This window comes from Eriocheir sinensis, chromosome 29 (genome assembly GCF_024679095.1).
Source record: "Eriocheir sinensis breed Jianghai 21 chromosome 29, ASM2467909v1, whole genome shotgun sequence".
NCBI lineage: Eukaryota > Metazoa > Arthropoda > Malacostraca > Decapoda > Varunidae > Eriocheir > Eriocheir sinensis.
The window spans coordinates 16355078-16383064 of record NC_066537.1 but is presented as its reverse complement, the minus strand read 5'-3'; the positions used below and the strand labels follow the sequence as shown (position 1 = coordinate 16383064).

Below are 27987 nucleotides of genomic sequence, written 5' to 3'. Positions count from 1 at the left end.
TTCCTTTTCAACATGTTTATTCGTGAAGTCATGTAAGTGTATGAAGAAGGCGAGGAGATGTTACGTCCACGAGAGACAAAGTGTGCGGCGCGATGACGCAGCACAAACAACAACGTTTTGGCTTCAAAGCTGTATTAACTACCTACTTAATTGTATCCTCTGAACTCCCTGGACTCCCTGGACTCTCTGGACTCCCTGGACTGCCTCCTGTAGCCGCCGTACTCCCGGGAGCCGGAGCCGGAGTCGTACCGAGCCTCGCCCGAGTATTTGACGTCGGCCACGAAACCGGAGTCGCCGTCCACGTAGTAGGTCACCGTCTGCTTGCGGCCGTCGGGCAGCTCGTTGTAGTACTCGCCTTCGGTGTGCTCGCCGTCGCGGCTCTCCTTGTGGCCGAAGTCGTTGCCGTAGTCGTCCTTCACCTGGTAGCTGAAGTCGTATTTGGCCTCGTCAGACTCGTAGGACTCGGAGTCCCCGTAGCGGCCGTAGGAGCGCTGAGGGGAAGGAAAGCAAGGATGAGTGCATGGTCGTGACCCTCGGCGGGGTCGTGTTACTGGGGGGGGTGGGGGGTCGTGTCACTGTTTGTTGCCTGAGACACCGGGCGATGGGAGCCGGGTCGTGGCGGAGACGTTAAGTACCTCGCGAGACCGAGAGCTATCGGCGGCGACGGCGGCGGCGAGGGCCAGGAGGAGCAGCACCTGTGCGGGGAGGGAGAAAGAAGAGAAGGACATAAGAACATGAGAGCATATGGATCTTGTAAGAGGCCATGCAGTCGGCCTACGCAGGACAGCTCCTGTAAACTCTACACCACTTATCCTCTATTCTTCAAGATGTCAGTTGCATAGATACTGGTTACGTGACTGCCAAGCTTTTAGCAGCAGTGAAGGAAGCACCAAGACACTGTCACTTATCGACAACATGTGAAAAAAGGATAGAATGTTGGTCAAAAAACTATTTATCCATCTGTCTTTTTATCTTTTTTCCTGTCTATCTATCTGAGCTGTGGTAGTGATGATGGTGGTGGCGGTGCGGTGCTCACCTTGGCGTTCATTGTGTCAGTGTTGGCGGTGCCGGTGGTAGTGTGCAGCATCAGGGTGTCGCACGTATATATACCCCGGGCCGCACGGGTCATCAAGGGGCTGCTGCTCTGATTTCGTTAAGAACAATACAAATGAATAATTATCCTCCATTTTAAACCTCATTTCGGAATTTTAACCTTTCAAAAGTGACCTGAACTGGTTTCCTAGAAAACCAAGGTCGCACACCCCCGAATGTCTCGCTCTCAAACAACTCAAAACCGGTCCCAGCGGGCAGGTCACAGGGGGTGGCCGGCACTTGCTCTCCGGGTCAACCGCATGGGGCCGATCAGATGGACCAGCTGACCAACACACATTGCTTTTTTTTTTTTTTTTTTTTTCCATTCTTTTATCTATGCATTTCTCTCTTTGCGTTACTTCCACTAGGCCTAGTCCCCTGTCAGATACTTGTTAATCGGGTCAGCTGCCCACCACACATCAGGCATACCAAGATTTTTTAAATATATACTTATCCACTTATCTATTTTTTTCATCAAGTAGCCTGAGTTTTAGTTTTTTTTTTTCATATGTTAATCTGTTCATCGTTCTCTTCAGCGTTAGTTCTGTAGGTTACGCGTTATTGTTGAGCTTCGTGGCCTTATGTTTGCCGTGTCCATCACTGCATTCAACGTTACTTCCAGTAGACTGAGAATCATGTTAAATCCTTATATATTTTTCAGTTTCTTAATAATTTTTTTCAACATTATTTCAAAGAGGGTGACGTTATTATCAAGTATTTGCCTTCATTCATGTACCGTTATGCTTAAAGTTAGTTCTAATAGTTCACGAGCAAGTTTCAAACAATTCAGCCCCTCTCAACTCTAATTAACAACTAAAACCTACTTTAGTCTTCTTTACTTTTTTTCACTCTTTTTTACTCTCCTCTCCTCCGATTTAATCTACTCTACTCTTCTCTACTCTAATTTACTGTGGCAAGATTCAGGCAACACAGTGACACACATGCAGGTACAGGAGACTCGACACCTGCCACACACCTTCGACACGGACACAGGTAACGCGAGACATGGGTGGCACAGCGGCGGCTTCGGCACCTCAGAAAGCGAGCAGCAAAGTGGACTAAGTGGGCAGAACTCGAACTGGGGTCACGAGATCGCTTTTTAGCCTCTTCTAAGGGGAAAAAAAAAAGGTTGTATCCACTTATTCATTATTTCAAGTTTGCCCGTGAAAAGTGAAGATGTTGTCACTGTGTCTTCTCTTTTGTTCGAGTCATCCACGTGAAGAATATAGTTTTTCGTATAAGAAAGGAAAAAAAAAAAAAGCATCAAACGTCTGTGTTATTTCATGCATCAGTGATTCGTGAGTGTGAAAATGTCGTGTGTGTGTGTGTGTGTGTGTTTACCGAGTTATAGTTTTCAGGGCCTGGGCTTACGCTCGTGTGGTCCCGTCTCCGTATCTGTACTTGTCCAACTTTTCCTTAAAGCTTTGCACACTCTTCACCGATACTACATCCTCACTTACTCTGTTCCAAACCTCTATATTTCTTTGCGGGAAGCTATATTTCCTTATATCTCTCAAACATCTTCCTTTCCTCATTTTTTTACTGTGTCCTCTTGTGTTCCTGGTGTTTATTCCTTCTTTTAGTTGTAACTCCTCATTGTGTGTGTGTGTGTGTGTGTGTGTGTGTGTGTGTGTGTGTGTGTGTTGTTGTTGTTGTTGTTGTTCAAAAGTTGCACTGTCCACTTTTTTTTGCGTGGGTCGGCTTCCTTTCGTCCAGTGTGCATCGACCTACCGTGCAAAATTTATGTCAGTCTTGCGTCAGCCATTATCTACAGGAGGAAAAAACTGGGCACCCACTTTGTGTTCTAGTATGGCACTCTTACTTAACTGTTCTACTCTGTTCTGCTCTACGCCACTTTAACCTCACTTTACTCTTATCTAACTTCACTTAATCTTACTCTAATCTACTCTGGTCTTCTCTAACTTCACTTAACTCTACTTGCCTCTCCTCTCCTCTCCTCTCCTGTACTCGAAGCTATCTTAAGTACACTCTGCTCCTCTCCTCTCCTCTCCTCTCCTCTCCTCTCCTCTCCTCTCCTCTCCTCTCCGCTCCGCTCCTCTCCTCTCCTCTCCTCTCCTCTCCTCTCCTCTCCTCTCCTGTACTCGAAGCTGTCTTAAGTACACTCTGCTCCTCTCCTCTCCTCTCCTCTCCTCTCCTCTCCTCTCCTCTCCTGTACTCGAAGCTGTCTTAAGTACACTCTACTCCTCTCCTCTCCTCTCCTCTCCTCTCCTCTCCTCTCCTGTACTCGAAGCTATCCTAAGTACACTCTACTCCTCTCCTCTACTCTAACTTTACTTTAACTTTATTTAAATCTACAACACTCTCTACTCTTAGCAGCTTTACTTCAAGCTTCTCTACTATACTCTACTTACTCTTTTCCACTGTGTTTTTTCTCTATTCTACTCTTTTTTTTCTTAAATCTGTTTTATTACTTCTCTCCTCTAACATTACCTAAATCTTTCCTATCCTACTCTTTCTTTCTCTGTTTCACTCCATTTTACTCTATTCTGCTGTATTTTACCTTACTTTATTATACTCTTCTCTACCTCCTTTATTAGAGAGAGAGAGAGAGAGAGAGAGAGAGAGAGAGAGAGAGAGAGAGAGAGAGAGAGAGAGAGAGAGAGAGAGAGAGAGAGAGAGAGAGAGAGAGAGAGAGAGAGAGAGAGAGAGAGAGAGATTATGGTTAGTATTTTTTTTTTCAATTTTATTCATTTTTTTCTTATTTCTTCCTTTGTTTTTATTTACTCCTATTTATTTTCTTTAATCCTTTTTCATATTGTTTTCCTGGGTGTGAGTTTGATGGGTTTTGTGTTTAAGAGCACTCTACGTTAAGAAGGAAACAAAGCCTGCATTCAATAGATCAGGCATAGATGTTGGTTGGGTGTGGGCAAGAGGTAGATAAGGTTACATAAAGGTCTTGCGAGTGTTCTAGTTTGGTACAAGTGTTGAGGTCATTAATCCACTCAACCAGTTCCACATTTTGTATACCAGCTACTCCTGTGCAGTGTCCAAGTGGTTAGTCACCGTAAGTGTATTTAGAGAAGAGATTGGTTACGTAAGGGCCACAGGTTAGTATACTCGTTTTGTGTGGGTCATGAGGTCAGTTCAATGTAGCACCACTTTTTATGCTATCTAATGCTCCTGTAAGTGACCAAGTGGTAAGTGCGTTTAGACAGGAGGTAGATAGTTACGTAAGAGTCTCAGGATTATTTTTTGGGTTTAGTGCGAGTCTTGAGGTCAATCCAGTCTGGCACCACTTTTTATACTATCCGACGCTCCTGTAAAGTGTCCAAGTGTTAAGTGTATCAAGCCAGGAGGTAGAGGGCTATGTAAGGGTCTCAGAATTATTTTTAGTGTTTGCTGTGGGTCTTGAGGTCAGTCCAAACTAGCACCACTTTGACGCTCTGTAAAGTGTATGGCTGGTATTATAAGGCACTTTGCCATATCACATCAGCTATTTCTAAAGGTCAAAGAGGGGGTCAATCGGGTTCTAAGTTCTGTTTTTTTAGTAGTTCAGAAAGAGAAGTCAGGTCAGATACCCACCCCATCAACAAAACCACCTCTGCCTAACTCCTTGTCAAAAGCCTTGTCAAATATGTTTTTCTTTGGGGTCAGACTACCACCAGGGTCATAAACTACCCCCCTAAATGCTCTCACTCCTCCTACTTGTCTTGTGTGTTATATTGGTTTTTTTGGTGTCTGTCTTGTAATGCGACCCTATAAGTGGTAAGTGTATTAAGACAAAAGGATGCATCATTTTCTAGGTTTGGTGCAAGGCTTGAGGTCAATCCGTTAATCTTGCACCACTTTTTATACTACCCGACGCTCATGCAAAGTGTATAAGTGTCTCATGTTCAGAGAAGACGATAATGTTAGTTTTTTTTTAAATTGTTCTATATGGAGTTTTCAATGTTGGACAAGGGAACAAGCGTACCCTGACGTATGCCCCGTGCTCCTATGTAGTGTCCCAGGTATGTTGTTGTTGTTGTTTTTCCAGCAAGGGAGGCAGCTCAAGGGCAAAAAATAATTACAGCAACTAACTGACTTACTAATAAATAAATAAAACTATCTTGTCTGAGAGAGCTAGAAAGGTGAGGCAGAGGAGGGGGCGGCAGGGTGAATCACATAGCAATACAAGAACAACAAAAAGGACGTGATGAGTTGCTGTAATGCTGATTAACTGAAATGATCGCTTTTAAATGGTTAGAACGATGTGGCAAAAGCTGGAGAGATGAATGAACGATATATCTTCCAAAACACCGAAAAGGAAGTAACGAGCCCACTAGACGCTCCTCCGACAAAATATAAAAAAGAACGAGAGGGCCAGAAGAGAGGTCAGTTTCGGGTGGAGAGCTGTGAAGGGGAGGTGTGTCTCTGGTAGGAGGTGTGCTTATTATAATGAGTTCAGCATTCGTGAAGTCCGTGTTGCCCTACTCAGGCCAACTAACCTCTCTGTGCTTTACGGGTATAAGCGAGTTGTTGTTGTTGGTGGTGGTGGTGATGGTGGTGATGGTGGTGGTAGTGATGGTGATGTTTTTGTTTTTGTTTTGTTGTTGTTGTTGTTGGTGGTGGTGGTGGTGTTTTTGTTGTTATTGTTGTTACTGATTTTCTCTCTCTCTCTCTCTCTCTCTCTCTCTCTCTCTCTCTCTCTCTCTCTCTCTCTCTCTCTCTCTCTCTCTCTCTCTCTCTCTCTAACACACTTAATTGAAATCTTAAAGGAGGAAAAGGTCAAACGAAAGCCGAAACTCGTGACCTCTTGTCCTTAAAGGTGAGATTCTGGTGACCTCTCGGTTCGGGGTCATCGTAAGGTAATACAGTGGAGGCCTAAGTGTAGGTCACCTTTCGACGAACAGAAGGTGCTCTAATTAGTAACCTGCAGAGCGATCCGGCGGTGACCTGTCTTATCCCTTTTAAGGAGGCGTATAATGCACAATAGGTCAGGGCAAGAAGAGGTTGATGGGGGGTTAGTCTGTCAGTAATTTTGGTTGGTAATGTCCGACGCTTCTGCCTCACTTTAGCTATTTCCAAAGACCGAGAGGGAGATTGAGCGGGTTCTCATGCGTGTCTTTTCGCGTTGATGGTACAGAAGCCTTGTCAGACGCTTCTGCCTCACTTCAACTATTTCAGGAGACCGGGAAGTTCAGGAGACCGGGAAGGAGATTGACCGGGTTCTCATGAGTGTTTTCTTACGTTGATGGCACAGAAGCTTTGTCAAACTAACACCAGAGGCATAAAACTACTCATGATAGTCTTCTACCTCTTAAATTCCGCCGCCATTTTGCCTCTTTCTATCTTCTATCGATATTTTCACGCTGACTGCTCTTTTGAACTTGTTAATTGCATGCCTCACCCACCACTTTAGCTCATCCCTATACTATCCAAACCCCTTATGCAACAGTTAACCAGCATCTTCACTCTTTCATCCCTTACACTGATAAACTCTGGAACAGTCTTCCTTCGTCTGCATTTTCTCCTACCTATGACTTGATCTCTTTCAAGAAGAGTGTATCAAGACACCTCTCCACCCGAAATTCACCTCTCCTTTGGCCACTCTTTACTTTTGTCTTTTGTGGGAGCGGTGAGTAGCGGGAGTTTTTTTACTACAGTCTTTTTGTTGCCCTTGAGCCGTCTCCTTTGTTGTAAAGAAACAAATGAAAATGCCCGCAGCTCCTACGAAAGCCCTGTCAAATGTATGTGCTTGGGCGCAGAAATGTTTCAGACTATGTTCCTCAGTCTCCATGGTGAGTGAGTTAAGTCTCTCTCTCTCTCTCTCTCTCTCTCTCTCTCTCTCTCTCTCTCTCTCTCTCTCTCTTTTACTACCACCAAAAATAAAATTTCTCTCTCTCTCTCGCTCTCTCTCTCTCTCTAAAGAAACAAATGAAATCTCTCTCTCTCTCTCTCTCTCTCTCTCTCTCTCTCTCTCTCTCTCTCTCTCTCTCTCTCTCTCTCTCTCTCTCTCTCTCTCTTTTTCTATAGCTATGTGATTCACCCTGCCGCCTGCTCCTCTGCCTCACCTTTCTAACTTTCTCAGACGAGATATTTTTATTTATTTATTAGTAAGTCTGCACCGCTGTCATATCTGGTATTTCCGAAAGATAATTTTTCAGTCATTTCCTCCTCTCTTTTGCCTTTTAAACCCTCAAGCACGAGCAATAAGTCATTGAATCGAAGCCCTGTTGTGTCATTCTTAGTGTTTTACAATTTTTTTTAGTGTTAATGCATGTTCCAGCCACCTCGTCCATTACCACACTTTCCCATCTTTCCATAAACGGGCAGTATTATAAAAAAGAATGCTGATCGCTGTTATTTAGTCCAGACGCCCTTCACTACATCATATTTCTGTCAACTCGCCCTCTTCCTCTGCCCTAGTAATCAGACACGCGTGTTGGGCAAAAATCAGCATCGCCCGTTAGCCATCGCCACGCAGATGTCAGCAACTCACCTTCTCCCTCCGTGACTGAACGACTCTCGCATTCTGTTTGTCACATTCTATTTGTTTGTTTGTTTAGCTTAATGTCACGGATTTTCTAGTTTCGAGTCCATGGTTTTTGCGATAGGCTGTGTGTGTGTGTGTGTGTGTGTGTGTGTATTTCACCACGGCATGATCACGAGTTGGACTCGCAATCGCAAGCAAGTACCCTCCCGATTAGAGCAAGACTCTTTAGTCAATCTCTGGATACTGCCACTACCTCACACACCACACACCCATCCCCCTTGTTCAATGGGAGACAGTAACCACTGCTAGTCAGCGGGAAAAAAACAGGCCTGAGCGGGGCTCACACCACTGCCGCTGTTTTGGAGCAGGAGTAAGTCACACAAAACACTACTTTTACACATTTATTCGGTGAATCATATGAGCGTGTGAAGACGGCGAGGAGACGATTTGTCTGCGGGAGACGAAAAGCGTGGCGCGCTGACGCAGCGCTAACAACAACAACAACGTGGCTCTAAAGCTCTATGAACTACTTAGTTGTAGCCTCTGAACTCCCTGGACTCCCTGGACTCCCTGGACTGCCTCCTGTAGCCTCTGAACTCCCTGGACTCCCTGGACTCCCTGGGCTGCCTTCTGTAGCCGCCGTACTCCCGGGAGCCGGAGCCGGAGTCGTACCGAGCCTCGCCCGAGTACTTGACGTCGGCCACGAAGCCGGAATCGCCGTCCACGTAGTAGGTCACCGTCTGCCTGCGGCCGTCGGGCAGCTCGTTGTAGTACTCGCCTTCGGTGTGCTCGTCGTCGCGGCTCTCCTTGTGGCCGAAGTCGTTGCCGTAGTCGTCCTTCACCTGGTAGCTGAAGTCGTACTTGGCCTCTTCGGACTCGTCGTATCGGCCGTAGGAACGCTGAAAGGAAAGGCATTGAGGGTCAGTGTGTGGTCGTGGGGGTCCTCGGCGACGGTCGCGTTATTTTTTTTTGCCCGGGACACCAGCGACTCGCGGCGGGTCGTAGCGGAGACGTTACGTACCTCGCGAGACCGAGAGCCATCGGCGGCGGCGGCGGCGACGAGGGCCAGGAGGAGCAGCACCTGTGCGGGGAGGAGGAGGAGGATTAGTGAGGGCAGGAGCCGCAGTGAAGGGCGCACCAGTGCACCCTAAGTTATTGGTAGAATGGTTACGAGTATATAGAGGAGAGACTGGCTGCGGCGGTAGGGGTTAACTCACCTTGGCGTTCATTGTGTAGTGACTGTGGCGATGCCGGTGGTTGTGTCCTCCGTCAGGCACACACACGTATTTATACACACACTCGGCACGGCGACCGTTGATCTTTCATTTATCTCCATGAACCACTTGAGGGAACCTGCGAATATTGTTCAGCATTTTTTACATACATTCATAAAAGATTTGACCCTTTTACCGTGGCCTTCACGCGAGGCCCTGCTCAGCAAAAGGTGAAGCTTGATCACCTTTCGGCAGGTTGTCTGGGTTGTCGCCGCTGACTGATGTTCTACATTTTGTTAACACATTCAAGAAGAGGTTAGATAAATTCATGGATAGTAACGATAGGTGTGGTCAGGTTTGCAGGAGCTACCTTGTGCAGGCTGGCTGTCCCTTTGCAGACTCCTTACGTTCTTACGTTTTTATTCCCCAACCGTTCCCCACTTCCTACGTTGCCAATGAAAAAACATTGTATTCGTAAAAACCAACCCAACCGTTTTGTGACCTGACTTTGGACTGCAGACGGGAGTAGTTTTTTCAATGTGTTTGTTTCTCTCCTTTCAAAAGCAGAAGGCGAGGAAGAGTAAGTCTAGGCCCTCTAGGGTAACGTTTTGGTCACCTCGTTGCTGTGTTGAGAGCTGCTTAGTGATCGCCAGCTTTGACGTTTATTGACAGTTGTCCAACGCCGCTCATGGCTCAGAATCACAGGCAAGTCTCGTCGGGCACAGCGTCGTCTTCCTGCCTCACCCAAAGTCTGCGTCCTGCATACATTCGGAGGAATTTTTCAATAGTATTCTTGATTCGGTCACAGAAATTCGATTTTATTCAGCAGATTTTCATATTTTATTTATTAATCTTCTCGCATGCCAATGGCAGATTTTCATTCATGCTTCTTTGCCACATTGTTCCTTTATGTGACCAGATTCTCTACGCCTGAGAGGAATGGCTTGCCGTCATTTGTGTAGAATCTGTAATTATTCTTGGGGCCACTAATGAACATGTAATGCACATAATAATGAGGCCCGCTGCTGGTATGGAGAACAAACGCACAAAGAAATGAAAAGCTTCTTGCTGTATTAGTGCGCCGCGTACTGATCTGTGGCTCCCTCTAGTGGCGCCTTTCCCAACCCTGGGGTCGCCAAGACCTCGAAATATCAAACAAGGAGCTATTATGTTATAATAACACATATACAAGTAAACAAGTGGGGTCGCGGTCATGTCTAGAGGTGCATGATTGGGGTCGCCTGAAAAAAGGTTGGGAACCACTGCTCTAGTGGGTCTGGTCTGGCGCTTTGGAACAGAGAATAAAGTAGAGCAAGACTCGTATCCCCTCCACACGGACAGAAGCTGGACGAGAGCTGAGCCTGGACGTTAGCTTGTACAGAGATAAACAGGGAGACAAGGAGACTGCAATATGCTAGTCGACCTGCACATCATGGTCACCTGGTCACTCCTGAAAATCAACTATTCCTCCCCTGCCCTCCCTATTCATAAATCTGTTACCCTCCATCTTAGAAATTCTATCTCATATACATCAAGTAGGTATCTGCTTAATTTGTTCCTCTCATTTACTACACTGTTCGTGAGCCATTCTTTTCCCGTCACCTTCCTCAACCTGAATGTATCCATTTTGTACCTATTGCTACGCGTTTTACGTTTTTTTTGTTTGTTTTTATAGTGTGAGAGTTTCATCAACCCCACCTTTGTTAATCCCTTCAACACTTGAATATTACAATCAATCCCCACGCATTTTAGGCTTCTCCGAAAAATGCAAAATCTGTTTACTTTACCATTCTTTGCGCTGTATGTTTTTACACATGGATCATTCTTGTCATTCTTCTCGGCACAGATTAACGGGACTCTATATTATTACATTTCAGCAATAAGGAGACCAAGACTGGGCGCCATAATCAAGGTGAGGCCCAGCCAGTGGCACACAATCCGGAGGTAATGTCCGCGCTTCTTTTACCAAAACTCCAAGAAACAAAACCTGAAACACTTGGCGGGCTCCTGGCGGTAATGCTGTGCTTCCTGGGACGAAGGCTGGAGTCCACACGCGCGCCCAAGTCTCTTTCGCCGTTTAATTAAATTACCTATGTTTTTATTATTTAATGTATAGTATTAACGCGTTCTTTTTTCTACACCAAAAGCGCGTCGGTGTTATATTTCATCATCCAGTAATCAGGGACTCATATTGGCCGTTAAATGTACACAGCAAAATGTTGAAGTGCGTCAGAGCTGAGCATGTGATTGTTTAAGGTTCGTATTCTCCCCCTCACGCGTAGGAGGCGGAGCAGCGGCAGTGTGTGGTAGATTATAGGGTTCGTGTCTTCCCCTACACACATAAAAGGTGGGTGGAACAGACCTTAGCGTGAGGCAGACTGCGACCCGTGGCCTCCTAAGGACACCTGAATGTTTTATTCGTTGAGCGATAACACCCACACCCGCCATTTTTTTCGATCCATGGCCACAGCACACGCAGAACATACCCCGTGATCAGTAGAGGGGCGTGAAACATTACCGACGCTGTAGGTGAAACGTTAAACAAATGGAAAAAAAAATCCAAGTCCAAGGTACAACGAGCTCCTGCCATGACCACAGACGAGCGTCCACTACACTTAAAGATGGGAAGAAAAACAGTCATGGGCTGTAACATTTTGACAAGTGGCTTTAAGAGTATAACAACGATACGCGGGTACAAGTGTGGCCTATGAACACAGCGCGAAGGGGCGGAGAGCTTGGTGGCTCGCGTCGAGGACGAGGCGGCCGCGTCGGTATCACTCCGCCTCCAGTGTGTTTCACTCCTTTCCTGTGGCCGCGCGGCGGCTTGTCGCTGCTCCCTCAAGGCGGCTAGAAGACCAGTGACTCCCTGGACTCACTGGATGACTCCTGTAGCCGAGGTAGTCCCGGGAGATAAAGCCGGAGTTGTATTCTGCCTCGCCCAAGTGCTGGGCCTCGGCCATGAAGCCGGAGTCTCCTCACATCCTCGTGTATCCACGTTCAAACGTGACTTAACAGAAGTTTTGCCTCAGCAAAGGACTCTGTCAGCTCGCGTGAGCACACCACCCACAATTATCGTTAGCTGAGAACCGCCTCAACGGGTGTTAATAAGGATTTTTTTTTCAGTAAAGGAAGCAGCTCAAGGGCAAAAATAAGTGAAAATAAAAAAGCCCCCTAAGCACTGCTCCTATAAAAGGAAGTATAGAAGAGTGGCCCAAAGTAAAGATGAGTGGCCAAAAGAGACGTCAATTTCGGGTGGCGAGTCGTCTTGATACTGCTCTCTTGAAAGAGGTCAAGTCGTAGGCAGGAGGAAATACAGATGAAGGAAGGCTGTTCCAGAGTTTACCAGTGAAAAGGATGCAGGAGTGAAGATGCTGGTTAACACTTGCATAAGGGATTTGGACAGTATAGGGATAAACTAGAGTAGAAAGTCGAGTGCAGCGTGGCCGCGGGAGGGGAGGAGGCACGCAGTTAGTAAGTTCAGAAGAGCAGTCAATATGAAAATATCAATAGAAGATAGACAGGCAACACTGCGGCTGAATTTGAGAGATAGAAGACTGTCAGTAAGAGAAGAAAAGTTGATAAGACTCTGTCCAAAAGGGCTGTGTGTGTGTGTGTGTGTGTGTGTGTGTGTGTGTGTGTGTGTGTGTGTGTGTGTGTAGGCCCCCCCACCCACACACACACACTCCATACGATGGCGGACAAAGCCTTTGTATCTGAAGAGCGTCTGTGAGGGGGAAAAGAACTGTGGAAACGATACAGAACGCCCAACCTCGAGGAAGCTGATCTAATAAGAGAGGAGATAGGAGGTTTCCAGTTTAGATTTTGAGTTAAGGATAGACCGAGGATGTTTAATGTAGAAGAAGGTAACAGCTGAGTGTTTTCGAAGAATAAGGGACAGGTGTTTGGAAGACTGTGTCGAGTTGACGGGTGGAGAAAGTGAGTTGTGGAAATGTTTGTTTTCGAGCAGGAGTAAGCCACACCAAAACATTCTTTTTACACATTTATTCGATGAGTCATGTAAGGGTGTGAAGACGGCGAGGAGACGATTTGTATGCGGGAGACGTAAAGCGCGGCGCGTTGACGCAGCACAAACAACAACAACAACGTGGCTCTAAAGCTCTATGAACTACTTAGTTGTAGCCTCTGAACTCCCTGGACTCCCTGGACTCCCTGAACTGCCTCCTGTTGCCGCCGTACTCCCTGGACTCCCTGGACTCCCTGGGCTGCCTCCTGTAGCCGCCGTACTCCCGGGAGCCGGAGCCGGAGTCGTACCGAGCCTCGCCCGAGTACTTGACGTCGGCCACGAAGCCGGAATCGCCGTCCACGTAGTAGGTCACCGTCTGCCTGCGGCCGTCGGGCAGCTCGTTGTAGTACTCGCCTTCGGTTTGCTCGCCGTCGCGGCTCTCCTTGTGGCCGAAGTCGTTGCCGTAGTCGTCCTTCACCTGGTAGCTGAAGTCGTACTTGGCCTCTTCGGACTCGTCGTATCGGCCGTAGGAACGCTGAAAGGAAAGGCATTGAGGGTCAGTGTGTGGTCGTGGGGGTCCTCGGCGACGGTCGCGTTATTTTTTATTTATTTATTTTTATTTATTTATTTATTTATTTATTTATTTATTTTTTTTTTTTTTTTTGCCCGGGACAGCACGACTCGCGGCGGGTCGTAGCGGAGACGTTACGTACCTCGCGAGACCGAGAGCCATCGGCGGCGGCGGCGGCGGCGAGGGCCAGGAGGAGCAGCACCTGTGCGGGGAGGAGGAGGAGGATTAGTGAGGGGAGGAGCCGCAGTGAAGGGCGCACCAGTGCACCCTAAGTTACAGGCAGCATGTGAACAAGTAAATACACTGTATATAGAGGAGAGACTGAGGGGCGGCAGTGGTGGTGGCGGTGGTGGTGTACTCACCTTGGCGTTCATTGTGTTGTAGTGGCTGTGGCAGTGCCGGTGGTTGTGTCCTCCGCCAGGCACACACACGTATTTATACACACACTCGGCAAGAGGCGACCGTTGATCTTTCTTGTCTTATTTTGGCGTCTCACGCGTCTGTGAACCCTCGCGGGACACCTGTCTGAGGCACAATTATGTCAGCTCTTGTGCAATCGTCAGCTGTAGCTTTTGTTTGTCATGTAGCATTCGTGCCTCTTGAACTTGTTTTGGAAGGTCAGTAGCGCCGTGTGGGGGTCAGGTCAGCCCGGTTGCTGCGGGTGCTGAGTGTATACACATTGTTCACACACACCGCTTCGCTCGCTCGCCGCGTCCTAAAGATCGTGCGTCTCGGCGGGTCAGTGTCTCCTGCTACTCTCCTTTATCCTGGTCCCTTCCTGAAGGTCCTCGGCCGTTTCTATGATGCATGGACTCAGGAACAAAGTAATTGTGGTGACAATTGCCTTGTTTTCCCTAATATGAATAAATATAATATATAATATATGGGGAGCCGGTAACGGAGTGGACGGCGTGCTGGCATGGTTAGCCCGAAGACCCAGGTTCGAGTACCATCGATGCACGCTGACAATTTTCAGTCATCGTCGAGCGGCGGAAGATTACCCGCGTGCTGCCACATCATCCTGCGCCACTGAGGGGCTGGGGTCGCACAAGACACTCCTCAAGAAAGCGCTACAGGCAACACTTAAAAAAAAGGTCATTCATCACGGCAGCCACTACAAACAAAATTCGCCTGCGACACTGAAGGGCTGGTGCCGTAGAAGAGGCTCCTCAAGAGAGCCTGCCAGTGATATGAGCAGCACGCTTCGGTTCCAGGTGCTGGCAGACACCATGGAGGATGAGTTTGAGACTCGCCTAGTTGGGGAATCCATGGTGCGTGGCCAGCTGTGGTCGTTCATCAAACGGCCGCAGAAAACTTTACTGTTAACCAGGTGCCAGACTGGACGACATCACTGCAGCGTGCGATGGTGTCACGAGTAATGCCGATCGAAACACCCTTTTTGTCAATCACGCGGGGACAAATGACGTAAAGACAACCCGTTCTGAGGAACTGCTTGAAAAATACCGCCGCATGATCAAGCAGTATAAACGAAAAACGGATGCCAGTAACATTATAATCTCAGGAATCCTCCCGAGGGTCGGTGCCGAATCTAGCTTTTACAGTAAGGCCTTCAGCACAAACAACAGACTTCAGTCCCTTTGGTCACAAGAAAACGTCCAGTTCGCTAACTTGTGGAACAGTTTTTACTACGATTCGGACTTATTCCTTGCCGATGGCATCCATTTAAATCCTGTGTGAGCAGGTTGGAGCAGATCCACCGTAAGGGAGCACTCAACCCGCGCAACCCCCGATTCGAATCACATTAAAGCTTGCTATATAAACGCTCGTAGCCTACGTAACAAATTTGAAGACTTAGAAGCACTCGCACCTACAAATCATTATCACATCATCGGAGTCACAGAATCTTGGATAGACACTTCAAATAGAGATTTCATTGCGGAATATAAATTACCTGGTTATTCGATTTTTAGTCATGAAAGAGAGAACAGACAGGGTGGAGGCGTTATCTTATATATCCACAACTCTCTCCATCCAGTATCCGTGAAAACAGATATTATAATAAATATGGACACGGTCTTTATTGAAATTAAAAATAAGTCACGTAAAATAGTAATTGGACTAATCTATAGACCACCAAGGCAGACTCCTGATATCGACCACGCGTTAAGTAAATTAATATTAGAAACAAGTAGCAGTTGCGAGGCAGTAATTGTGGGGGACTTTAACTTGCCAGTGAAAAGATGGGGCGAACCGTTGAACTCTCATACAGGGCTCGACCTGTACACAAATTTATTAGAAAGTGATTTACATCAACACGTTCAAGAACCGACTCGGGAAAATAATATACTTGACCTTATCTTTTCAACGTCAGCTGATCTAGTTAACGAAGTAAATGTTGGTCCAGTTTATAGTTCTTGCGATCACCGAAGAATCACATTCAGCATCAAGATGAAAGAAAGTAAAGTAACTCCTAGGAAAGAAAAGGTGCCAGATTATCAGAGTGAATTTCATAAGACTCCGATCAATTCTAAACGATTATGACTGGACTGTAATTTCTATGGAAACAGATATTGATGAATCGTGGGAGGCCTTCACCACAATATTGAACAATGCCATAAGCATATGCATGCCCTATCGTAGGCTAGCAGATGTTCAACTTTTAAGAAGAAACCCAAATGATGGAATAACGAAATTAAAAATACTCTCTCTTAAAAAACGCGTATACAGTAGATACATATCAACCCAGAGTGACGCTGACAAACTAGAGTTGGACAGAATTCGCCGCGAAACCAAGAAATTAATAAAACGAAGCAGAAAAATCTTGAAGAATATATAGCGGAAACAAGTAAATCTAATCCTAAAGAATGTTTTAGCTATATAAATAATAAAAAGTCACTCACTTGTAGTATCGGACCGCTTGCTAATGAAAATGGTAACCACACGAACGATGAAAATGAAATGGCTACAATCCTAAATAACTTTTTCGCATCCGTATTTACCGACGAAGATTGTTTATCACCTCAACCGCCGGAGGTTAGAAGGACCGAAAAGATTTTAAATGGCGTGCTCATCGTAGAAAGTCACATTTTACGTACAATTGAAAAGATTGAAGTAAGCAAAGCTCCTTGTCCAGGCAAAATTACACCTAGAATTTTAAAAGAAATCAAACATCAAATTTGTAAACCACTCTCCATCATATTCAATAAATCTTTAACAGTTGGAAATGTTCCGTCGGATTGGAAACTAGCAAATGTCACACCAATTTTCAAAAAGGGGGACAAGTCTCATCCAGGAAACTATCGACCAATTAGCCTGACATCGATTGTTTGTAAGTTAATGGAGACTATCATTCGCGACAATATGGTGAAATTCTTCGAAGAAAATAATATAATAAATAATTCGCAACATGGTTTCTGTAGTAAACGTTCGTGTTTAACTAACTTACTTGATTTTTTTCATTATATTTTTGAGGTGTTCGATGAAAGCAGATCAGTAGGTATCATATATCTGGATTTTCAAAAGGCATTAGATAAGGTCCCCCACAAACGGTTGCTCAGTAAACAATTGGCGCACGGTATCTCGGGTAACATTCACAATTGGCTTGTGGACTGGCTGTCTGAGCGGAAACAGAGAGTAGTTCTAAACGGTGTTACATCTAACTGGCTCGATGTCAAAAGCGGGGTACCTCAAGGATCAGTGCTTGGCCCCATGCTCTTCTTGATTTATGTTAATGATATCGATGATGGGCTCACTTGCAAAATATAAAAAAATTGCTGATGACACAAAAATCGCTAGTAAGGTAACTACGACACTCGACGAAGAAGCTTTACAATCAGATCTAGATCGACTTGCATGTTAGGCCAGTCAATGGCAAATGAAATTTAACGTTGACAAATGTAAAGTGTTACACATCGGAAAAAATAACAATCGCGTTCAGTACATAATGAATGGCCAACAACTTTCTGCAGTAAGTAAAGAAAAGGATCTTGGAATCACTATATCAAGCGATTTAAAGCCCAGTCAGCATTATTTAGAGATAGTTAAAACTGCAAACAAATTGGTTGGCTTCATCGGACGAGTCTTTAATAATATATCGGAAAAAGTAATATTAAAACTGTATAATTCGCTGGTTCGACCCCATCTAGAGCACTGTGTACAGTTTTGGTCTCCCTATTACAGAAAAGACGTAGAAAAGTTGGAACGGGTTCAACGGAGAGTAACAAAAGTGATTCCTATGTTGAGAAATTTATCATATGAACAAAGGCTTAAAAAAGTAAATTATTCAGTATATCAAAACGAAGAATGCGAGGCGATCTAATAGAAGTGTTTAAAATGTTTAAAGGATTCAGTGATATTAATGCGGAAGATTACTTTACAATTGATCGATCAAATAGAACAAGAAGAAATAACAATCTCAAGATAAGTGGTAAAACATTCTCGTCGCACGAAGCCAAACACTTCTTCAATCGAGTCGTTAATGTTTGGAATTATCTACCCTGTGATGTTGATAGTACAACAGTTACGGCCTTCAAGAATAGATTAGACAAGTATTTTGAATCCAACCAGCAACTAAGATATTACTCATTGTCGTAATAACGTTAAGTTCTTTCGAATACTGGTGTGCTTGTCCGTTTTTATCGCCCGGTTAGTGGTAGCAGTAATGGTTGTTCTTTCCTCTTTCCTATATAATTTCCATGCAGTTTTTCCACGCTGCATGGTTCGTTTTCCTTTCCTGCCAGCTTTGGCTGGAGGGATCGGGGTGGGGATGGGGAGGAGCCTTCGCCTTTGCTGTCCTTCATCTTCCACCTTTGATTAGATAGTTAGTGTAGCTTGTCACAAACAGCCTCGTTAGGACCATCAAGTCTGCTGTCGTTTGTTCTTCCTTTGTGTTACTTTGTGTCCCTCCTCCTCCTCCTCCTCCTCCTCCTCTTCCTCTTCCTCTTCCTCTTCCTCCTCCATTATGACACAGATATTCAAGTATCTGAAGAAGTTCAATAACGTCAATCATTGGACTTATTTTTATTGTCGACCTGCGGCATCTTTCATTGGTGTAAATTTTTAACGGAAGTTGCTAATGCGAAAACGAGCATCACATTCAGAAGTACCGTATTTTGATCGTGGTAGGTGTGGACTGAGCGTTCCTTTACCAACCCACAGGAAGTATTGTAATATATTCTGCAGGCCATGTAAGAGACTGGTGAAGAATCAATCGCCAAAGCAGTCAGCCGGATTATTTACCAAAAGGTTTTCTGTTCCCGGTTCTTCCATGTTTCCTCGTCTGCAATATCGTGTAACAAACCAGAGATGGAGGTGCGGGGGTACCAGGCGTCCGTCAGCATCAGACGTCAGGCAGTGTTTTATTCGTTACATTACATTACAACAATTATCGTCAACTGAGAACGGCCGCAACGAGCGTCCGGAAGTGGTGGATAAGTCAGTTTTGGAGCAGGAGTAAGTCACACAAAACATTACTTTTACACATTTATTCGGTGAATCATATGAGCGTGTGAAGACGGCGAGGAGACGATTTGTCTGCGGGAGACGAAAAGCGTGGCGCGCTGACGCAGCGCTAACAACAACAACAACGTGGCTCTAAAGCTCTATGAACTACTTAGTTGTAGCCTCTGAACTCCCTGGACTCCCTGGACTCCCTGGACTGCCTCCTGTAGCCGCCGTACTCCCGGGAGCCGGAGCCGGAGTCGTACCGAGCCTCGCCCGAGTACTTGACGTCGGCCACGAAGCCGGAGTCGCCGTCCACGTAGTAGGTCACCGTCTGCCTGCGGCCGTCGGGCAGCTCGTTGTAGTACTCGCCTTCGGTGTGCTCGTCGTCGCGGCTCTCCTTGTGGCCGAAGTCGTTGCCGTAGTCGTCCTTCACCTGGTAGCTGAAGTCGTACTTGGCCTCTTCGGACTCGTCGTATCGGCCATAGGAACGCTGGAAGGAGAGGCATTGAGGGTCAGTGTGTGGTCGATGTGGTCGGCGGGAGTCGTGTTTGGTGTCCCGGACGAGCCCGTCAGCACGTGTGCTGTTGTCTAGCTAAGGGGGGTAGGGGGTCATTGAAACTGTCTCGAGTCCCCCGCAAAGCAAAGTTCCTGTATTAATTGATTTCAGCGCCTGTTTTACTAAGCAGACTCAAAGGAGGGCTGGACGGCCCCTTCAATTTCGCTGATGGTGGAGGTGCCCCTCAAGGAGCCATTCCCCTGGGCCCTGTGTTTGTCCAGCTACGCCACATACCTCGCGAGACCGAGAGCCATCGGCGGCGGCGGCGGCGACGAGGCCCAGGAGGAGCAGCACCTGCGTGGAGAAGGAGGAGGAGGAGGATTAGTGAGGGCTGCCGCCGCAGTGAAAGGCGCACCAGTGCACCATAAGTTACAGGCAGCATGTTTACGAGTATTACACAGTATGTATAGGAGAGACTGTGGTGGCGGAGGTGGGGGTCGGGGGGTGGCGGTGGTTGTGTACTCACCTTGGCGTTCATTGTGTAGTGGCTGTGGCGATGCCGGTGGTTGTGTCCTCCGTCAGGCACATGCACGTATTTATACACACACTCGGCACGGCGACCGTTGATCTTTCATAGGCCTATATCTCCATGAACCACTTGAAGGAACCTGTGTCATTGCTCTAGCCTTTTTTACATACATTCAAAGACGATCTGATTCTTTCACCGTGGCCTTCACGCGAGGCGGTGTTCTGCACAAGGTGAAGCGCGATCACCTTTCAGCAGGTTGTCTGGGTTGTCGCCGCTGACGGATGGTCCACATTCACCAACCGTTCGCCATTTCCCGCCGCCTGGAAAAAGTGATCTGTTCATAAAAACTACCTCAACTTTTATGTAACTTGACTTTGGACTGCAGACGGCAGTTGTTATTTCAGTCTATGTTTGTTACTCCCTCATTTCAAGAGTATAGTTTATTGATCGCCATCTTTGGTGTTTATTGACGGTTACCTGACGCTGCTCAAGGCTCAGAATCACAGGCAAGTCTCGCCGGGCACAGCGTCGTCTTCCTGCCTCGCCCAATTTCTGCGTCCTGCATACATTTTTTTTATAGTATTCTTTATACGGTCAGAAAACTTGAGTTTTATTCTGTATACCGGTATTATGATTACATTTTTCATCAATCTTCACATGCCAGTGGTAGATTTTCGTTCGTGCTAACCCTCTGTAAGGCACTGATATTTAGAAAATTATAGATGTATACAATATTATACAATGCAGGTGCTCCATATCAAACCATGCCCATATACGCTCTCAATGATAGATTGATTACATAAGCTTCTTTGCAACATTGTAGCTTTAATGTGACCAAGAATTCCCAACGCCTGAGAGGGAGGGCGTGCTGGCAAGGGTGGGGGTGTTATTATCCTCGGCGGCACTGATGAATATGTAGGGCGGAAAATTATGGAGGCTCGCTATGGGAACCGGTGTGGAGAACATACACACACACACACACACACACACACACACACACACACACTGAAATGGGAATTGTCATATTATCATATCTTATTGTGTTACTGTTCAAGTACTCATCTGTGGCTCCCTCAAGAATGGTAACACCTGGCTCTTCGGAGCTGAGCATGAGGCAGAGCAAGATTCGTATCCTCCTTCACACGGACAGAAGGTGGACGAGTGTGGATCAGTATTCACATGCTCCGCCGCAGATGCACAGGGAGACAAGGAGACTGTAAAAGGCCAATCGGCTTACACATCCTCTTCACCTGCAGGTTGTTCCTTAAAACCAACTCTTCACCCTGTCCTCCCCATCCATTGACCTATTAACCACACCTCCACCGCATGCCTAGGAGGTGGAGCAGCGGTCACTGTGCTGTTGATTGAGTTCATGCCTTCCAGCACATGCATAGGAGGTGGAGCAGCGGTCACTGTGCTGTTGATTGAGTCCAAGCCTTCCAGCACATGCATAGGAGGTGGAGCAGCGGTCACTGTGCTGTTGATTGAGTTCAAGCCTTCCAGCACATGCCTAGGAGGTGGAGCAGCGGTCACTGTGCTGTTGATTGAGTTCATGCCTTCCAGCACATGCATAGGAGGTGGAGCAGCGGTCACTGTGCTGTTGATTGAGTTCATGCCTTCCAGCACATGCATAGGAGGTGGAGCAGCGGTCACTGTGCTGTTGATTGAGTTCAAGCCTTCCAGCACATGCCTAGGAGGTGGAGCAGCGGTCACTGTGCTGTTGATTGAGTTCATGCCTTCCAGCACATGCATAGGAGGTGGAGCAGCGGTCACTGTGCTGTTGATTGAGTTCATGCCTTCCAGCACATGCATAGGAGGTGGAGCAGCGGTCACTGTGCTGTTGATTGAGTTCATGCCTTCCAGCACATGCATAGGAGGTGGAGCAGCGGTCACTGTGCTGTTGATTGAGTTCATGCCTTCCAGCACATGCATAGGAGGTGGAGCAGCGGTCACTGTGCTGTTGATTGAGTTCAAGCCTTCCAGCACATGCATAGGAGGTGGAGCAGCGGTCACTGTGCTGTTGATTGAGTTCAAGCCTTCCAGCACATGCCTAGGAGGTGGAGCAGCGGTCACTGTGCTGTTGATTGAGTTCATGCCTTCCAGCACATGCATAGGAGGTGGAGCAGCGGTCACTGTGCTGTTGATTGAGTTCATGCCTTCCAGCACATGCATAGGAGGTGGAGCAGCGGTCACTGTGCTGTTGATTGAGTTCATGCCTTCCAGCACATGCATAGGAGGTGGAGCAGCGGTCACTGTGCTGTTGATTGAGTTCAAGCCTTCCAGCACATGCATAGGAGGTGGAACAGACCTTAGCGTGAGGTATGTAAAGAGTAAATTCTTCCTAATGACAGCCAGTTGACTAACCGTATATATTTTTTTTCAGGTCTGCCGCAGGGATCGCCTTCACCCACCAACGCCTCGACGGACCCTCGGAAGGCGCCCAGTGAGTACCCTTTTCGTGTCCTCAGTTACTGCCTCCCTCCCTGGGCTCGTTTCTTGAGTAGTGTTGAGCGTTCACTTCGATTTTGTGATGAAGTTATTGAAGTTGAACTCGATAATTTCTTATTAAATTTGCTGACGCCTCAAAGAATAGATTTGTGTAGATTACATAGTTTGTTATAATAAATAGGGGATTTCATTTAATATTGATGTGTCAGATTCTTGAGGTTGATTTTAAATATAGGAACTTCGATAATGAAACGCGTGGTGTGAAACTAAAAACCGTGCAGTATGTTAAGGACCAGAAATGGAAAGTCTTGGCGATTATTTGATTTGATGGCGATTCACTTCGGCTCACGGACAGACCACCTGTAATAGCCTGGACCATAGAGTGTGTGGTCTGAATATCTATGTCAGTCTGGCGTTGCTGTCTAAAAGTTTAATTTGGTTTCCGTTTACCGAGAGACAAAGAAAAAAATATATAAAATAAACAATTGTAACTTTAATTCTTTGCCCAACCCTATTTTCTTTAATAACTCAATGTTTTGTGATCAGTGAATTGCAGTATTTCAAATAAAGACTTGATGGACAGCTGCTTATGATCTTCGTCATTCGGTGTCGCTGGAAACGAGTTATTCTTCACTAATGGGGAGGCGGTGGCGTGCGGGAGCGGCCTCCAGAAGGACAAAGGTTCGCGTCCCGCCCGGCGCTACAAACAAGCTCGCAATATTTCAGTCATCACTGAGTTACCTAAGATCACCAGCATGTTGTCCTGAAGCTGAAGACCACCTACCAATTTATACTCTAGATTCTCTCTAACAGAGAATAAAAAATTAGCACGGGTGGGGTGGGGCGGGGGGGGGAACATGAGCCAAGCAAGATAGCGCCTCTATAAACACTTGCCTGAGCCATAACCTCAGCAAAGGACTCTGTCAGCTCGCGTGAGCACACCACCCACAATTATCGTTATCTGAGAACCGCCTCAACGGGTGTTAATAAGGATTTTTTTTTCAGTAAAGGAAGCAGCTCAAGGGCAAAAATAAGTGAAAATAATAAAGCCCCCTAAGCACTGCTCCTATAAAAGGAAGTATAGAAGAGTGGCCCAAAGTAAGGATGAGTGGCCAAAAGAGACGTCAATTTCGGGTGGCGAGTCGTCTTGATACTGCTCTCTTGAAAGAGGTCAAGTCGTAGGCAGGAGGAAATACAGATGAAGGAAGGCTGTTCCAGAGTTCACCAGTGAAAAGGATGCAGGAGTGAAGATGCTGGTTAACACTTGCATAAGGGATTTGGACAGTATAGGGATAAACTAGAGTAGAAAGTCGAGTGCAGCGTGGCCGCGGGAGGGGAGGAGGCACGCAGTTAGTAAGTTCAGAAGAGCAATCAATATGAAAATATCAATAGAAGATAGACAGGCAACACTGCGGCTGAATTTGAGAGATAGAAGACTGTCAGTAAGAGAAGAAAAGTTGATACCTAAGACTCTGTCCAAAAGGGCTGTGTGTGTGTGTGTGTGTGTGTGTGTGTGTGTGTGTGTGTGTGTGTGTGTGTGTGTGTGACACACTCCATACGATGGCGGACAAAGCCTTTGTATCTGAAGAGCGTCTGTGAGGGGGAAAAGAGCTGTGGAAACGGTACAGAACGCCCAACCTCGAGGAAGCTGATCTAATAAGAGAGGAGATAGGAGGTTTCCAGTTTAGATTTTGAGTTAAGGATAGACCGAGGATGTTTAATGTAGAAGGTGAGAGCTGAGTGTTTTCGAAGAATAAGGGACAGGTGTTTGGAAGACTGTCGAGTTGACGGGTGGAGAAAGTGAGTTGTGGAAATGTTTGTTTTCGAGCAGGAGTAAGCCACACCAAAACATTCTTTTTACACATTTATTCGATGAGTCATGTAAGGGTGTGAAGACGGCGAGGAGACGATTTGTATGCGGGAGACGAAAAGCGCGGCGCGTTGACGCAGCACAAACAACAACAACAACGTGGCTCTAAAGCTCTATGAACTACTTAGTTGTAGCCTCTGAACTCCCTGGACTCCCTGGACTCCCTGGACTCCCTGAACTGCCTCCTGTTGCCGCCGTACTCCCGGGAGCCGGAGCCGGAGTCGTACCGAGCCTCGCCCGAGTACTTGACGTCGGCCACGAAGCCGGAATCGCCGTCCACGTAGTAGGTCACCGTCTGCCTGCGGCCGTCGGGGAGCTCGTTGTAGTACTCGCCTTCGGTTTGCTCGCCGTCGCGGCTCTCCTTGTGGCCGAAGTCGTTGCCGTAGTCGTCCTTCACCTGGTAGCTGAAGTCGTACTTGGCCTCTTCGGACTCGTCGTATCGGCCGTAGGAACGCTGAAAGGAGAGGCATTGAGGGTCAGTGTGTGGTCGTGGGGGTCCTCGGCGACGGTCGCGTTATTTTTTTTTTTTTTTTTTTTTGCCCGGGACACCACGACTCGCGGCGGGTCGTAGCGGAGACGTTACGTACCTCGCGAGACCGAGAGCCATCGGCGGCGGCGGCGGCGACGAGGGCCAGGAGGAGCAGCACCTGTGCGGGGAGGAGGAGGAGGATTAGTGAGGGCAGGAGCCGCAGTGAAGGGCGCACCAGTGCACCATAAGTTACAGGCAGCATGTGAACAAGTAAATACACTGTATATAGAGGAGAGACTGAGGGGCGGCAGTGGTGGTGGCGGTGGTGGTGTACTCACCTTGGCGTTCATTGTGTTGTAGTGGCTGTGGCAGTGCCGGTGGTTGTGTCCTCCGCCAGGCACACACACGTATTTATACACACACTCGGCAAGAGGCGACCGTTGATCTTTCTTGCCTTATTTTGGCGTCTCACGCGTCTGTGAACCCTCGCGGGACACCTGTCTGAGGCACAATTATGTCAGCTCTTGTGCAATCGTCAGCTGTAGCTTTTGTTTGTCATGTAGCATTCGTGCCTCTTGAACTTGTTTTGGAAGGTCAGTAGCGCCGTGTGGGGGTCAGGTCAGCCCGGTTGCTGCGGGTGCTGAGTGTATACACATTGTTCACACACACCGCTTCGCTCGCTCGCCGTGTCCTAAAGATCGTGCGTCTCAGCAGGTCAGTGTCTCCTGCTACTCTCCTTCGTTATCCTGGTCCCTGGTCCTGGTTATGAAAATCCTCGGCCGTTTCTATGATGCATGGACTCAGGAACAAAGTAATTGTGGTGACAATTGCCTTGTTTTCCCTAATATGAATAAATATAATATATAATATATGGGGAGCCGGTAGCGGAGTGGACGGCGTGCTGGCATGGTTAGCCCGAAGACCCAGGTTCGAGTACCATCGATGCACGCTGACAATTTTCAGTCATCGTCGAGCGGCGGAAGATCACCCGCGTGCTGCCACATCATCGCACAAGACACTCCTCAAGAAAGCGCTACAGGCAGCACCTAAAAAAAAGGTCATTCATCACGGCAGCCACTACAAACAAAATTCGCCTGCGACACTGAAGGGCTGGTGCCGTAGAAGAGGCTCCTCAAGAGAGCCTGCCAGTGATATGAGCAGCACCTGAAAAAGAAAAAAAAACTTGTTTGTTAGGATCCAACAAAATATCGATAAGTTCAAAATAATGCGCACCGAGTAAATAACTTGTTGTTGAAAGAAAATCTTGCCCACGCCAGGTAACAGAACAGATGCAATGCCCGTTAACTGAATTTACTCGCCACAACAACAAACAGGAAAGCTCAGATAACCAAACGGCGCCTTTCGTGTCCAGGTCAACCCCTCCGAGAAAATGTTGGGTGCGAATAGGCAAGGGATGGGAGGGAAGGGGACGGCAAGGAAGGGGAGGGAAGGGAAGGGAAGGAAGGGGAAGGGAATGTCAAGAAAGGGAAGGGAAGGGAAGGGCAAGGAAGAGAGAGTAATGGCACGGAAGGGAAGGGAAGGGCACGGAAGAGAAGGGCAAGGAAGAGAAAGGAAGGGTATGGAATGCGAGGGAAGATAAGAGAAAGGAAGGGCACGGAAGGGAAGGGAAGGGCACGGAAAGGAAAGAAGGGAAGGGAAGGGCACGGAAGGGAAGGGCAAGGCCAGGGAGGAAGAGGATCGGAAAGGGAGAAAGGCAAGGCAAGAAAGGGAAGAAAAGGGAACGACAAGGAAGGAAAGAGAAGGGAGGGGAAGAGTAAGGTAGGGAAGGGCAAGGAAAAGAAAGGAAGGGCACGGAAGGGAAGGGAAGAGCACGGAAAAAAAGGACGAGGAAGAGAAGGGAAAGGAAGGGAAGGGCACTGAAGGGAAGAGCAAGGAAGAGAAGGGGAGGGAAGGGCAAGGAAGAGATAGAAAGGGCACGGAAGGGAAGAATAAGAAAGAGAAGGGGAGGGAAGGGCAAGGAAGGGAAGGGGAGGGAAAGGCAGGGCACGGAAGGGAAGAGAAAGGAAGAGAAGGGGAGGGAAGGGCAAGGAAGGGAAGGGGAGGGAAGGGCAAGGAAGGGAAGGGGAGGGAAGGGCAAGGAAGGGAAGGGGAGGGAAGGGCAAGGAAGGGAAGGGGAGGGAAAGGCAGGGCATGGAAGGGAGGTTCGCCCCGTCCTTTTGTGCCACGCTGCGGGGGGCCCAGAGGAGGCACCGCCCTACCCTCTCACTTAAGTCTTCCTCCCCCTCCTCCTCCTCCTCCGCAGTGACCACAACATAATAAGATGTGCTTTGAATATTGAAACAAAAGCACGAGCAAACTCACTCTTAATACCTAATTATAGTAAAGCAAATTTTACGGACCTAAAAAGAGAACTGGCTTCAGTAAATTGGAATCATTTGCTCAACAGCGTCAGCGTTCAAGAAATGTATAATCGTTTTACTGCACAAATCACAGCGAGCGTAAATAAATTAATTCCACTCAAGCCACGAAGGAATGATAATCAAAAACCGTTGTGGATGAATAATTACCTACAAAAAATCATCGTCGAAAAAAGAAAACTTTATAAGAAATATAAACTGACACATAATTCACAGGATCAAACTAATTACATCAATGCCAAGAGAGAGTGCGAAAGGAAAATCAGAAAACAGAAACGCAAATATGAGATGAAAATATCACTTGATGCCAAAAAAAATCCAAGGTTATTTTTCAGTTACATAAGAAACAAACAAAAAATTAAAAATAATATCGGCCCACTACTATTAAGTGGCAATACGATTAGTGATGATAAAGGCATGGCGTCGGCCCTAAATTCAACCTTTAGTAGCGTGTTTACAAAAGAGAACATGACATCAATTCCAGCCCCGAAGAAAAATTTTCAAGGCCCTGAAGAACATAAGCTTGCATTGCCCGAAATTGATATCAGCGAAGTGCGTGCGTACCTGCAGAGAATAGATCCAAATAAATCTCCGGGCCCCGATAATTTATCTCCTCGCGTGTTAAGAGAATGTAGTCAACAACTAGAATTACCTATAACATTAATATTCAACAAGTCATCAGCACAGGCCAGTGTGCCGCTCGAGTGGAAAAAGGCCAATATTACCCCGATCTTTAGAAAAGGAGACAAAAAACAAGCCAGTAATTATCGTCCCATCAGCCTTACGTCTGTCCTAATTAAACTATTCGAAAAAATAATCAGGGATAAAATGATCACTTTCCTTGAAACAAATGAATTGATAACTGATAGTCAGCATGGATTTCGTAGTAATCGGTCTTGCTTTACCAACCTATTAACCTTTTTCAACGATGTTTATACATGTTAGGACGCCCGAAGCGAGTAGCGGGCTTTTTTATTATTGTTTTCTTTTTTTGTGCCCTTGAGCTGTCTCCTTTGTTGTAAAAAAAAAAATGACGTAATTTACCTAGATTTTCAGAAAGCGTTTGATAAAGTTCCTCACGTTAGGCTTATTTCAAAACTGCGTTCCCACGGTATTA

The 27987-nt window shown here is 46.8% G+C and overlaps 1 protein-coding gene across 19 annotated transcripts; it reads right to left on the bottom strand.

The window, feature by feature from the left end:
- LOC127005171 (pro-resilin-like) lies at positions 1–25289 on the bottom strand. Of its 19 annotated transcripts, XM_050873841.1 has the most exons (5): positions 24831–25279; positions 24611–24670; positions 24421–24477; positions 18861–19113; positions 12731–12883 (listed from the first exon to the last, which is right to left on the bottom strand). In XM_050873841.1, the coding sequence occupies exons 1-5, from the start codon at positions 24840–24842 to the stop codon at positions 12873–12875; spliced, it is 393 nt and encodes a 130-aa protein (XP_050729798.1). In that variant the 5' UTR covers positions 24843–25279; the 3' UTR covers positions 12731–12872. The 19 variants fall into 19 exon arrangements, with proteins under 19 accessions (XP_050729793.1, XP_050729792.1, XP_050729794.1 ...); XM_050873836.1 differs by lacking the exons at positions 12731–12883; positions 18861–19113; positions 24421–24477; positions 24611–24670 and adding exons at positions 1–419; positions 8371–8427; positions 8550–8609 and having other exon boundaries at positions 24831–25251; XM_050873835.1 differs by lacking the exons at positions 12731–12883; positions 18861–19113; positions 24421–24477; positions 24611–24670; positions 24831–25279 and adding exons at positions 1–419; positions 8371–8427; positions 8550–8609; positions 13640–13962.
- Between the last annotated feature and the right edge of the window lie 2698 nt (positions 25290–27987).

Excerpts from the sequence above, each read along its gene's own strand:
- LOC127005171 (XM_050873822.1), bottom strand. The coding sequence starts at position 1,129 with ATGACCCGTGCGGCCCGGGGTATATATACGTGCGACACCCTGATGCTG. Across the intron at positions 696-1,036 it reads CTGACACAATGAACGCCAAG|GTGCTGCTCCTCCTGGCCCT; the intron begins GTGAGCACCGCA and ends CTCCCCGCACAG. Across the intron at positions 492-635 it reads ATAGCTCTCGGTCTCGCGAG|CGCTCCTACGGCCGCTACGG; the intron begins GTACTTAACGTC and ends CCTTCCCCTCAG.